Source organism: Cystoisospora suis, assembly GCF_002600585.1.
Source record: "Cystoisospora suis strain Wien I chromosome Unknown contig_309, whole genome shotgun sequence".
Lineage (NCBI taxonomy): Eukaryota > Apicomplexa > Conoidasida > Eucoccidiorida > Sarcocystidae > Cystoisospora > Cystoisospora suis.
This window is the reverse complement of record NW_027153110.1, coordinates 84,002-96,048: the sequence shown is the minus strand read 5'-3', so window position 1 is coordinate 96,048 and position 12,047 is coordinate 84,002. Positions and strand designations below refer to the sequence as shown.

General features: G+C 48.3%; 2 protein-coding genes across 2 annotated transcripts in view; one reads left to right on the top strand and one right to left on the bottom strand.

The window, feature by feature from the left end:
• Positions 1 to 44: 44 nt before the first annotated feature.
• Positions 45 to 3,798, top strand: CSUI_000820 (ribosomal l1p l10e family protein). The gene is made up of 3 exons (XM_068061027.1): positions 45 to 1,105; positions 1,778 to 2,050; positions 2,942 to 3,798. Exons 1-3 carry the CDS (start codon positions 531 to 533, stop codon positions 3,678 to 3,680), a joined length of 1,587 nt encoding a protein of 528 aa, XP_067927006.1. The 5' UTR covers positions 45 to 530; the 3' UTR covers positions 3,681 to 3,798.
• A 2,856-nt stretch (positions 3,799 to 6,654) lies between these two features.
• Positions 6,655 to 12,047, bottom strand: part of CSUI_000819 (psp protein) — an 8,015-nt gene continuing 2,622 nt past the window's right edge. Inside the window, exons 2-8 of the mRNA XM_068061026.1 lie at positions 11,481 to 11,611; positions 10,639 to 10,829; positions 10,118 to 10,368; positions 9,494 to 9,525; positions 8,385 to 8,997; positions 7,595 to 7,702; positions 6,655 to 6,975 (exon numbers count right to left, since the gene is read on the bottom strand). Of these exons, the coding sequence (XP_067927005.1) occupies positions 6,896 to 6,975; positions 7,595 to 7,702; positions 8,385 to 8,997; positions 9,494 to 9,525; positions 10,118 to 10,368; positions 10,639 to 10,829; positions 11,481 to 11,611 (1,406 nt within the window). The 3' untranslated portion in view covers positions 6,655 to 6,895. The remainder of the gene's footprint in view (positions 6,976 to 7,594; positions 7,703 to 8,384; positions 8,998 to 9,493; positions 9,526 to 10,117; positions 10,369 to 10,638; positions 10,830 to 11,480; positions 11,612 to 12,047) is intronic.

Genomic DNA, 12,047 nt, shown 5'->3' with positions numbered 1-12,047 from the left:
AAAAGGCAAACGAAGAAAAGAGAGATTCCCACAACAAATCGATTCGTTCTTCCTTTTATCTCGAGTGAAACACCTGCTCTGAAGCTCACTAGCCGAGGTGTACATACACCCGGACTGTTTTCCTTTCCTTGCGTACTCTCACCACCACTTCTCTCTCTTTCTTTTGCCGTTCTCTTCTCCTCAAATTTCTCCGTTCTGTCCCCACGAACAGCTCGACACAGTTTGTCTTTGTTGTATCCAGTTCCCTGTGTTTCCCCATTGCACTCCCTCAGCTCGCACTCGATTGTGTTTCTTTCCTAACTTCAGTTGCTCGGCTTCCGTTCCTTCCGTCTCCATTCCCGCCGACTCACCTATCGGTTTTCGAGTTGTGTGTTTCGTCCTTGTTTTCGTTGTGAAGTATTTTTTCCTCGTTGTCTTCCGGCCTAGAAAGACATGCACTCAACTTTGACTACGGCTCTCTCCTATTCTTGCTGATTCCTTCCCCCTTTAGTTCTCTCTCTTCGGTTTTCTTCTCTTTCGTTGTCACCGCGATGTCGCCAGGAGGTCGGGCGGACGCAGGGGGTCGTGTTCCCCCCGGAAAAGCGTCGGCCACGCTAGCAAAGAAGCGAAGTCGAGAGCCAAGTGAAGACTCTAGGATATCCTCGAAGGGAATAAGTACACTCACAGAGAAAAGCGTCTCTCCTGCCTCTCCCCACATGAAGAAGAAAAAGCTAGTAGAATCGAATCCTGCCTCAAAAAAGTTACCTCCGTCATCGTCTTCTTCCTCATCCATATCACCCGTCTCAACAGCATCTCCCTCCTCAGCAGCACTAGGACAGTCCTCCTCATCAGGGTCTCGTATGAATCCTTTCGTCAAATCCACGAAGAAACGACAGAGGGAGGAATCGGAAGCAACACGTGAGGCTCCTGTAGATGAGAAGATCGGTGGGTATGTATCTTCCACATTAGTAAGGAAGGCCTTGGGTGGTTTAACCGGCTACGTTCTGAAGAAGTCTAGAGAACAAGATTCTCAGAATCTGCTCCAAGAAGCAGGAGCATCAACGGTATCTCTCATGCTCGCCTTAAAGAATATTCCTGAAGCCTTTCGTAAAAAACCAGTTCAAATGTAAGAATTGCTCCTGTCCTAGAAATCACGTTTCACCTGGTGCCTTCTATGCTTCTCAATCAGTGCAACGGGCGAGTTCTTATGTTAGAGCTACGGGTAGAAGTAGACATATAGCCATTAAAACGAGGTGGATCTCGTCCTGGGAGCTTTAGACGTCTACTAGATTTCTCTTGGCCACATGGACTGACCAAGCGACGACAAAAGAAACTCGGCGAGACGGGAAACTACAGCAAAAACAGGTCTAGTTAGGTTTTTCTTCATCGACCTCAACCGTTTCCCCACGTCTGTATCGCAGTACAAAGGTGTGTGCTCCACAGTCCTCTTTCCAATATATATAGCAACGTGCTGTGCCTTAGCTAGCTTTTATATATGAAGATGGGAGTATATACATGGTCAGGTATACATGACCTTTCGCAGTAGCGATACCTCTTCACGTTGCAGCTACATGAGACAGTCCTTGGCTGGTCAGATGGAACAAGGGCATGTTTTGGTAAAGCGAACTAGCTGTCTCCGACACCTGGTACAGCCGAACTTTCAGGAGAACTTTCGGGATTGAAGGTCGTTCGAGAAGGCACTCATCGGGGCCTGTTGCTATGGGTTCTTGGTAATAGCTGTACAGACACCTTTTGGATGGGGCGTGATTGTTTTGTTTTTTTGTGTGCCTGCATGCAGCGTCCTTCCGCATGCCTTACTTGATGCGACAGGTGGCGGGGGGGAAGTCTGTTTGTTTGTTCGTGATCCTCAGAGAAAGTGGAAAGATCTTCTAGCAAAGGAAAGACTTCCTCTGATAACACGAGTGATAGGCATTAGCAAAGTGAAAAAGAAGTTCCCGACATTTCAGGATAGGCGAGTCTTATGCGCAGCGTATGATATGTTTCTTTGCGACCGTCGGATCTCCGATAAGCTCACTCCCTTACTTGGCAAACCCTTCATTCAAAGCAAAAAGTAAGGATCGCTCCCTTCATTCTTCACTATTCAACCGGATAGGCTACATATATATGTATATATATGAGACTGTTAGTAGGGATGCGTGTGCTGTATGTATAGTGCTCGGTGGAAAATGGAGTGTGAGTGCTCGTGCTTCTTCCCGATAACCTATGTGGTATGTGGAAGTGAAAATGCTGCGGTATCGTGACTCTTATCTGAGAGTTTCTGTCCCACCTAAATCTAGCCATAGCCGCTGACCTCTTCAGAACACGACGTGACTACACTCGAAGAGAAAAAGAGCGCGGATCCCGCTGTCTTTCTTTCTCCTGACTCGACGCCCTCTGTATGTTCCTGATCCAATCTGTTTCTGGCCAAGCGAAGGTTTTTTCAGTCTGCTTCGTACTCTGCGTTTTCACCTTTCCACGCTGTCCGTTTTTCTTTTAAAGACAGCGGGTTGGGTCCCTTCTAACGCCTTTACGCATTCCTCACTGTCTTGGTCTGTGCGTTCATGTCGGGGACAAGGGAGGAGTCTTTTAGTATGCTTACTCCTAGCTCCCAAGCCTGTCTCTCTGGATCCTTCTCAGTCGCTTGCTGAGCAGGATATCGGCGTTCTCGAATACAGTCAACTGTGAGCTTTCGTATGGGTGGGGTCACGTAATAGGCACTAGTATGTGTTTGGACTACACTCGGTTTCTTGCTTGACTCTAGTTCTGTGTGTCACGTGTTTGTTGGCCGGACGTCGTACGTGAAGACGAGCAGGCTGCACACAGTAGAAAGAAGACACAAGAGCTATATATATATATATACGTATATACATACGTATCGTTACGTGCTCGTAGTGTAGCAGACATCTATGGTACTTGTGATTCGATCTCTGTGTCTTTTCTTGGTGTCTCTGGACCCGTACAGATTACCACTTCCCATTAAGGTTTCTGCAGATAATATAAGACCTTCGATTGAAGAAGCACTTCGATCGACGTATTTCTTCCTTCCTCGCGGACCTTGTGTGGCGATAAAGATTGGAAGAGCAAACATGCCCGTTGAGCATCTCTTTGAGAATGCCAAGACAGCGTTGAATGCAGCTTTTGATTTCTTTTCTGGTGATTCTAAGTTTCAAAATGTCGTTCACGCGGTGTCTGTACAAGCCACGAATGCTCCAGCATTACCTCTATATACTCATGCTTCATATGCTCAAGCTGCTCAGCACTATATATCAACCAAACCTCCGGCGACAAAGCTGGGTAAAGCTGGAAAGCCGAAGGCGGGGTCAACTCCTGCGTTTTCTCCTACTAAAGAGGAGACAAAGTCTGGAGACATGGGAAAGAAGAAGATAGGAAAGGTGGCGAATGGGACGGCGAAGCAGGGAGGGGCTATGGCGACGAAGAAAAGCAGTCTATCTGAGAAGCTGAATGGGAAACTTTCAAAAGGTGATCGATTGAATGGTGATGCTTCGCAAACCAAACATGTCAAAGGAATGAATAAAGTAGGGGAAGTGGCTTCTTCTGGAATAAAGAAATCTGGTGTACCAAGTGTAGCTAAAGAGACAAAACATCGTCCACCCGCGAAGACATCAGCGGCGAAGAAAACGTCTGTCGGTGCAGTGAAAGGAAACAACGTTACAAAAAAGAGAAAAGTTGAGAAGGCTTAGCACATACACATGCTTCAGAGAACTCCGTGTTTCTCTCTATACATACCCGTGTATATATGTACATGTGGTGTCTGCATGACTTCGCATATACATAGATATACCTTCATAATACGTGGGTGATGGGTGCGGTCCCGGGAAACTCTCAACTGTTCGGAGGACTGCAACTAGCCACCTTGTGTGGGAGATCGGGCTAGCCAAAGGTGACCGGAAATCTGCTTCAAATACAGCTGAATCTGTATATGCGATTTTCGCAGGACATGGATGCAGTCGAGGACTCTTCCAGCAGAACCCCCCTCAGCAAGAGAAAGAACGAGCACAGATCACCTTGGATTTTGTTATTTAAAACCGTTGCTGCGATGGCGAGCAGAAGCAAAGTCTGAGAGAGGGAAAATTTCTTTGGCCTTCTTAAAGAATAGCCGGGGGGTCTATTGCCCTGCCAAACGGAAAATTCTGATGCTCCTCGAAAGAACTCTAGATGATGTTTAAAGCGTTAAGCCATGTATGCTGCTGTGACGACACAGACATCACTTGTACTCTGACTTTATCCAGATGGCAGCACTTCTGTTGACGTTGCCACAGTAGAGAGAATGGTAACTCTTGCAGGCAAAAGGATCGTTGTCAGGCGTCTGCTTTGTCCTTCTAATCTTGAAATTTCTGGCGCTTTGCCAGGACAGAAATGCTCTTCCAAAGAACAAGATCCTTGTGGTTGTGCGTGGGTGGCCCTCACGGTTAAAAACGATTGACTGTTCTTTTAGGTAGGTCTCGCGTATCCTGCTTTCCTCTCAGTTTTCACGCTCCTGTTGCTGCGTTCGTGAGTGTCTGAAGCACCCATGCGTTTACGGCGCCGACACTTCCTTTGTGTTGCCACAAGTTTCCAAAGCATCTACGAAAGCTCATCTCTCATCAGAAGAATCGTTGCTTAGACGCTACACGAGGGGAAAGGGAAGCAGTATACCACCTGACCGCCAAACCTGCTTTGTGAACTTGGGTCTTGTGCCAGCGTCAGTCAGTTCGCACAGCAACGGGCGCACACCCAGAAAACACCTACTGATAGAGTTGCGCACGGGTATTGATTTGAAGCGCTGTATTCTTTCCACAAAAGTGCGAACGACGGTCAGCTTGTCAAAACTCGACAACGGGGTGTGAGATTGTTGATGTTGTACAGCGTCACTCGGTCGGCAAAAGCTGTGTCTCGTCCGGAGACCGCGGACGTCTCGTGTGCTGGCATCAGTTGAGTTCGTCAGACTTTAAGGGTTCGGAGGCCGAAAAAAGAAAGACCAAAACAGCGGTAGTGTCTCCTCGGACAGTGATTTGGTAAAGTAGTCTACGGAGCCTTTTCCTTAACCTCAACGGAAGGGGACTCTCGCCATCCGGTCTGTACACAAGGAGCTCAAGCTGAATCTCTCTGTTAGATACCTGGTTCGTCCGCTGCTGCGTGCGGGTCTCTTCAACTCCGACAGCTGAGACGACAACGCATTCACTTTCGTACACTGTTTGGTCACCTCTTCGTGCATCTGTTTGAATTCTGTGTTGTTCTTGGGCGAATTTGTTACCATGACTCTAATTCTGACAAGCGAAGAATCTACATCCGAAACGTCTGCACAAGCGAGGGTGTCTCAGGAAAGCCAAATGTCAGGAAAAAGAACGTGCCAACTGCATCGCAGGCAGATTGTCTGGGCTTCGCCTACAAATTCTCGTGCGTTTTCTGTAGGGTCCGTGTTGTCAGAAGATTTCAAAGGCCCCCGCTACGAGTCTTCCAGAAAAAACTTTAGTTGAAGAGAGGTCCCAGGAGGACACGTCAATTCACAGTCGGCGTTACCATCAAGACTCATGAAGAAATTTCCATGTCTTGCATCACAAAGAGGTCTGCGATATACCAGTCGGGATGCTTGCTACCCTGAGTAGTGTGGCTTCCATGTACGTCCTGAAGTGCCGGTGTCCTACATGAACTCAAGGGAAAACTGTGCAACTACAGAGAAACACGAGAGCGGAGTACAATCCAGACTACCGGCTGTCACAGAAGAGAGCACGCTCACCCGGACTGACGAGCTGGAACTTTCCGCCGGTTGGACCCGACCGCGCTTCATGCAGATAACTGCATCAGTTTCGATCAGCTTCGGTACTTGCTGATCCGAAGGCGAGCTCAGCCGCGAGGACTTCAAACAACAAAAAGACTCTTTATCCAACCTGCAGTACCCCCACTCATTATTCGGGCCCCAAAACTAATATGTCTGTCGTGAACGACGGTCCTGCGTATCGCTGTAACATGAGGCTGTCACGCCACTGTCAGTACTAACGCAGAACCGACTGATGACATCACTACGTGTGGTCCCTGCAAATACGTGTATCCTCGGTAGCTACGGCAAAGAGAACTTCCTAAAGTAAAGCAGCGGAAGTGCACGGGGGCGCTTGGTAAACTGTAGCCGTCGAGACAGCTGTAATGACGCTGTCAACTTGACGCTTCCCAGCCGGCTGTAGAGACGAAGATTCCCTCGAGAAGCTAAAGAGAAGGTTCGAGAAGTCCCAAGAAAACGAGTGTTCCCCCTAGACTACTCTCCTGGCTCAAAGCGAATGAAAAAAGGCCGGACAACCCTATCCTGAGCTCGGGTACGTTGCCTCTCCTGGTTATATCTACCTCAAGGCGGATGAATACCTCTACACCGGAGCATATTAGAGAGTGGCCCTCAACATAAACACAAGTGAGAATCGATCCGAAGTGCCCAAGCACCTAGCAAGACCTTCAGAGATAAATCCTCTCCCTTCAGGATCTCTCCGTTTTTTTCTTGTGCTGGTTCCTTTCTCCGCATGACGGACGTTCTTACAGCAAACAATACAGAAAGACGGACGACTTCTGACAACCGACCCACGTGCACTAATGTGCCTCCCGTAGAGCTGTGGTAGACGCAGCCGCTCCCTCTTTTGAAGGCAGAAAAGGAGGCATACAACGGTTACGATGTTTCTTTCTTGAAACAAGAGGGCGATGTATGTCAAGCACAAGACTGTCCTTTTTTCTCACAGCTCTTAGGTCAAGAACACGGCAGAGACATCTTCTTCCCTCATCCGCTTTGACGCGGCGTTCTGTCGGTTGCTTCCCATTCCTGCACTGTGTGTGAATTTCTTGGAGAAACACGCCTGAGTTAGAAAAAAGAAACAGAGACACCGATATCTTCCTCCTGCAACCGATTGATAGTTTTACTGAAGGGTGCTTCTTTGTTCTAGAATTTGAACTGCTTCTTCTTTTTGGTCTTTGTAACTGTCTGGGTTCCACGAATCTCGTCTCCCTTTCTCTTTCGTGCTGAAGGAAAAAAGCACAGAAGCAGAACAAGAAACAGTCCGGCCTGGAGAAAGTTCACTGGAGAAAAGCAACTTCCTCACTCACGGATTTGACCTCTCCCTAGTGCATGTGCGCAAATCAAGACAAGACACTCCCTGAGCGAATGAATAGGAATAGTGGTAGAGGTAGTAAAAGTACTAGCGCTACTTCCCTCAACACATACACAAAGTATCTTTCCGACCTTCTTCCTTATCAGCAAGAGAAAAAAGAACGAACTTTCAGAAAGCCGCAAATCGGAAACAGAAAAAAACTACGAAGCAACCGACGTCTCTCATGCAGATGTACTGCCTCTCTGTTCACACGGTATGTACATCGGGTAGCTCCAACAGAAGTCCGTTACAGTAATTACCGAACACCAGCCAAAGCATGTATCCTTGCAGATGAAGATATATGCTGGAGCCCACTGCTCGATACTCCGAGAGGTTGTCTTTTGTCGCCTCCCCTTGATCGAGAGAGGCAGGTGTAAATCACTAAGGAGTCATGACTGGCGAAGACATTCACATCAGCATACAGACATACAGAACTCCTGCGTGGGCCGCGTCTCTGCCCCCCCGTCCGCTGAAAAGATTGTTTTTCTTACTGTCCGCAGGGTCGACTTGGCCCGCCGCTTGTTTGGCCCGGGCTGCAGCCTCTTCGTGATGTCGAAGCTGCTGCCTGATAACATCGGCCGTGAAAACTCCCTCTTGTTCTGCACAAGACAGCAAAAAATGCATAGAGCCGGAAGCCTGCCTTTTCGATTGAAAACTAGGAGAGGGAAAAGATTTGACAACAAAATCACGAACATCTCTGTCTTCATCGGAGTGCGTGAGAAAAGAGATATTCCTAGTGCCGTCACGATTGAGCAGTACACAAGAAGCTAAAAAGACAGAAGACTGGCTGATTGAATGTTTACGCTGCGCTCTGCAAACCAGACGACGACGTTATTCTCACTGTGAAATCGGACCTTCAGAAAACTGCATGTGTTTCAGAAAGTCTTGCGAAACCTTAGTCTGTGAGGGAACCCAACAGCGTTCGGCGACGAGACCACAGTATTACGTCGTGATCTTTGAAGCCAACAAGGAATCACTACTGTATCATGAGAGCCGATCATTCACTTTCCTCTTGAAAAAGCAAAGAAAAATGCACGAGAATAATGAGATCTCTCGTTCTTTTTCAGTCTCTGTCTAACTGGATACTATAGACGACACCTGGCCTCTTCCTATATATATTGTACTGCAACGTTGAAACGAAAACAGGCTAGTTGATCTTCACTTCTCACACTGGCTCACGCTTTATCCCCAGAGATGACTTGACGCCAGAGATGAGTCTCGTCACATTCTACTGCAGTCAGTGGGAAAATAAGATAAACGCAGTAGAGATGAAATCCTTACCCATCTCATTAGGATTGAGACTGACAGTGATGCCTGCTGGGGTAGCAAAGCCTGGTCTTGCGGGTGTCTGTACACCACTCACTGTCCCTCCAGCACCAGCCCCGGCAAAAGGAGTGCCGGGGACTGAAGCAAAACCACCCCCTGGCGCAATTGGCGTTGCTCTTCCCCCTGTTCCAAAAGGCGTTCTATTGCCTCCAAACGGTGTATGCATCCCACTACCTCCCGCTATCATTGGGGTCCTCATCCCCGAAGAACTTGTTCCACCAATGCCTCCAAAAGGCGTCACAATTCCTGAGCTGATACGCGGAGTTGAGTGTCCACCAGGAGTCATCTGGCCACCACCAGGTGTAGCGACACCTGCGGCGCTCCCGCTAGGAATCTTGTATGTGTGTTTCACTCCGAAAAGCTGCCCTTGTTGTTGACCAGCGGGGACTTCTTGTGGAGTTAGAATCGTATATGGTTTAGCAGTTGAAGAAGCCAGCGAAGACGTCCCACCAGGGCGCTTCCGAATATCGAAAGATGCCGGTGAATCAAGTCCGGATGTAATCGAGGTAGCTCCCCCAATAGACGCAATACCTCCCTCCAGGAAAGGCGTCTCCGTACCCGCGGGTGTCTAGCAAAAGACAAGGAAAACGCAGAACATCGATGCCACAAGTCTCGATCACTGCCAAGAGGGGCTACAAGAACACAATTCACCACGCCCTCCTAGCTGCTGACTGCGGAAAACATACTTCCGAGAGTCCAACAGAAGCTGTACTCAAACAGTTTCTTTGAAAATAACTACAGCTTCAGCAATCTGTATGATAGTAAAGGCACGAACACTGTGAAGACACCCAGTGAGTAAATGAGTGAGTATGCCCGGGCGACGCGAACATAAAAACAGCCTCCCAGTTGAAGGGCTACAAGCCGACCCGCGTCGATAGAAACCTTACCCGGACTGAAATTCCTTGCAAGTGTCCTGCGGTGACTACTAAAGCAGCTAAGGAGGAGACGACGACTCCGCTTCACTATCACACCGTCAGGAGTTATGTACGTCGGTACGCATTAAACATTCAAGAAAGACACTTAAGCAACGGCAACGAATAGTATCCTTTTCTGTGCTCGCTCACCCCTGGTGCCGCCCCTTCTTTGCCTTCGCCTCCTGCGTCCACATAGGTCAAACGAAGAGGCCAAGCAACACAGAATCAATGCGAGATCGTGAAGTCCTCAGGACACGCGCGTACGTTTACATACACACGCGCCTGTACACTTCCAGGAGATGTAAGCAGAGACATTTTGTCGAGCCCACTTCAGCAGCAGACACGCTAGAAGACAAATGAGCAGCTAAGCTTTTTTTTAAAAAAAAACCTATTAGTTAGTTTCCTCAGCTCTCCGATTCTTTTTTGGGCGCACGGCGCATCTCTGTTCTCAAGTGAGGAAATTTCTGATGGTTACGAAAGCTAAAAATCTCTAGCGTGATGACCTAGCACGAGTAGGAGCGAAACCATGCTCGAGTCGAGCGCCCGTCCAATATCGAGAAGTCATATGGACGAGATTCTAGTTTTAGCGAAGCGTGCACCTCAATGTGGGGTTCCCAGCAACATCACAAAAAATAGCAGCCACTCTCCTGTCTCCCTTGTCAAACTATGTATCCCTAAGTACAAGCAAGGAGTCTAAAGAACGCGCGTGTCCGCAAGGACACAAAACAAGGAGTGAAGAGCAGATGTGAGAAACCTGCCATTCTTTCTACTCACCTTCATCTTCTTCTTCCTCTTCTTCTACTCCTTCAGGCAATTCACCCCACAACATAGCAATGCCCATATCGACCTCTGGATCCTCTTCTTCTTCTGCGCCTGTTCCTTCTGCCTCATAAAGAGGTTGGCCAAACTCATTGACAGGAGGCTTACCCCAGCCACCCGCATGATAGCCGTAACTGCATCCAGCTGGGATCGGCGCATTCAAACCGGGAATCTTCAGTCGTGGATATGCAGGAGGCGGTCCGTACCTGAAAGAAGCCAAGAGCAGAAGGGAAATAGATGAAGTGTGTCTAGAGAGGAGACTGTATATGTCGAACTTCGACGGTGGGCGCGTCCACTTAGGTTATCTCGTACCGTTACAGCTTACGACAGAGGCGCAGTGTACTAGACGCTAGACACACGTAGGGTGAATACGTTCTAACACAGGTGTACAGTAGACACCGGGATAGTGTCGTGAGGGGCGGGGAGGGATTACGACCAACATCTCTAAAAGTTCATGACGGGATTGTTCACTTTACCTCTGCATGTTGATGAGCCAGGGAGGAGGAGCGAGGGGACCCATGCCGAGAGCCTGCTTGAGCCGATCAGATAGCTGACCACATGTGAAGTTTTTGTTCTTCTTTTCGAATTCCTTGCCCTCATAATACAAGTCTCCGAAACCCGTCAAAGCTGGTTTTACAGCATATTTGAAGAAACAATCATGCAACACCTGGGAACCAAAGAAAACAACGAGAAAGAAGGTAAGTAACATCTACATTTTGCGGCTAACCGATCTCTCTTCAAAAAAGAGCTACACGGTCAGCCCATCCCACAACAGGTATCAACATACCCAGCATACACGCAAAGATTTATAGCGCACTGCCTATCATGCTTAAAGAATGATTCTGTCCATTGGTGTCCTGAGCTTCACCCAACATCCTACACTGTACATGGCTGTACCACCACTGCCTGTCTGCTCATTCATGTCTCCGGGGAACCGGTCATGAAGTTCTCGGCCCGATTTTACGAAAAACTGCATCTCACCCACATCGAAAGATATAATATATGCCGGAGGTGAAGGCGTAACGCTCACATCTGTCACTCCAGAAACAATCCATCCACCACTCAGGTCAACCACCAGATAAAGGGGACCGCACACGCACATACATTTGTAAACCCATTCGGGAAAAGATAGGATGGTGAAAGGTTTGTCATGTTCTTTTACTTGTCATCCTCTCTCGTGCTTTCCTCAACCCAGGGGAGACAGTATGGGAAAGGAAAGGAGAGAAAGACAAGCGTTCAAGTCCTCCTCCAGTTCAGCAGATCTCCATCATCTCCTGAATTGAACGGCAAGGCAGCAATCACCGTGCATGTTCTTTACCTGATAATCGATGGCTAGTTTATTTTGCTTGGGGCGAACTTTCTCACGCATTCTTTGACGTAAAGTTTTCTGAGATTCCGCCTCAACCAGAGCTGATCGGACTTCACTGATTTTCGTTGCCTCGATATGTGCTGCAGACACGTACCACAAACACAAGTGCGTACAAAACTGCCTGACATTCAGACAGGAGTTCGCAAGAAATACAAAGGAAAGTCTCGTGGTCTTCGCGAGGAAGACTCACACAATGCAGTCCTTGGGATACACGTGTACCATCGCTGAATGTCTTTCACTATCCAGTCAGGCCACTTGTCCTTGAAGCCGGTTCTTGTTCTTCTTATGGATTCGAAAAAAACAGACGAAGCCATAAGACTTCCTGGTGCTCGTGACCTCTTGATAGCTGACCACATCGGCAGTTGCAGGCCTGCTGGGTGCACTCTGGACAAGTGAACCACTACCTTCCCTGTCTCGGGAGAGGTGGGGGGCTTTTACCTAGGAATCCGTAGATCCACCGTGTGAACCGTCATTGTCGGCTTTCTACTCTTCATGCACGCATAGACAAAGTTTGTC

Bases quoted from the DNA above. Each gene is read 5' to 3' on its own strand.
- CSUI_000820 (XM_068061027.1), top strand. From the start codon at position 531: ATGTCGCCAGGAGGTCGGGCGGACGCAGGGGGTCGTGTTCCCCCCGGA. The intron at 1,106-1,777 runs GTAAGAATTGCT...GCCTGCATGCAG, and splicing joins CGTAAAAAACCAGTTCAAAT to CGTCCTTCCGCATGCCTTAC. The intron at 2,051-2,941 runs GTAAGGATCGCT...GGACCCGTACAG, and splicing joins CCCTTCATTCAAAGCAAAAA to ATTACCACTTCCCATTAAGG.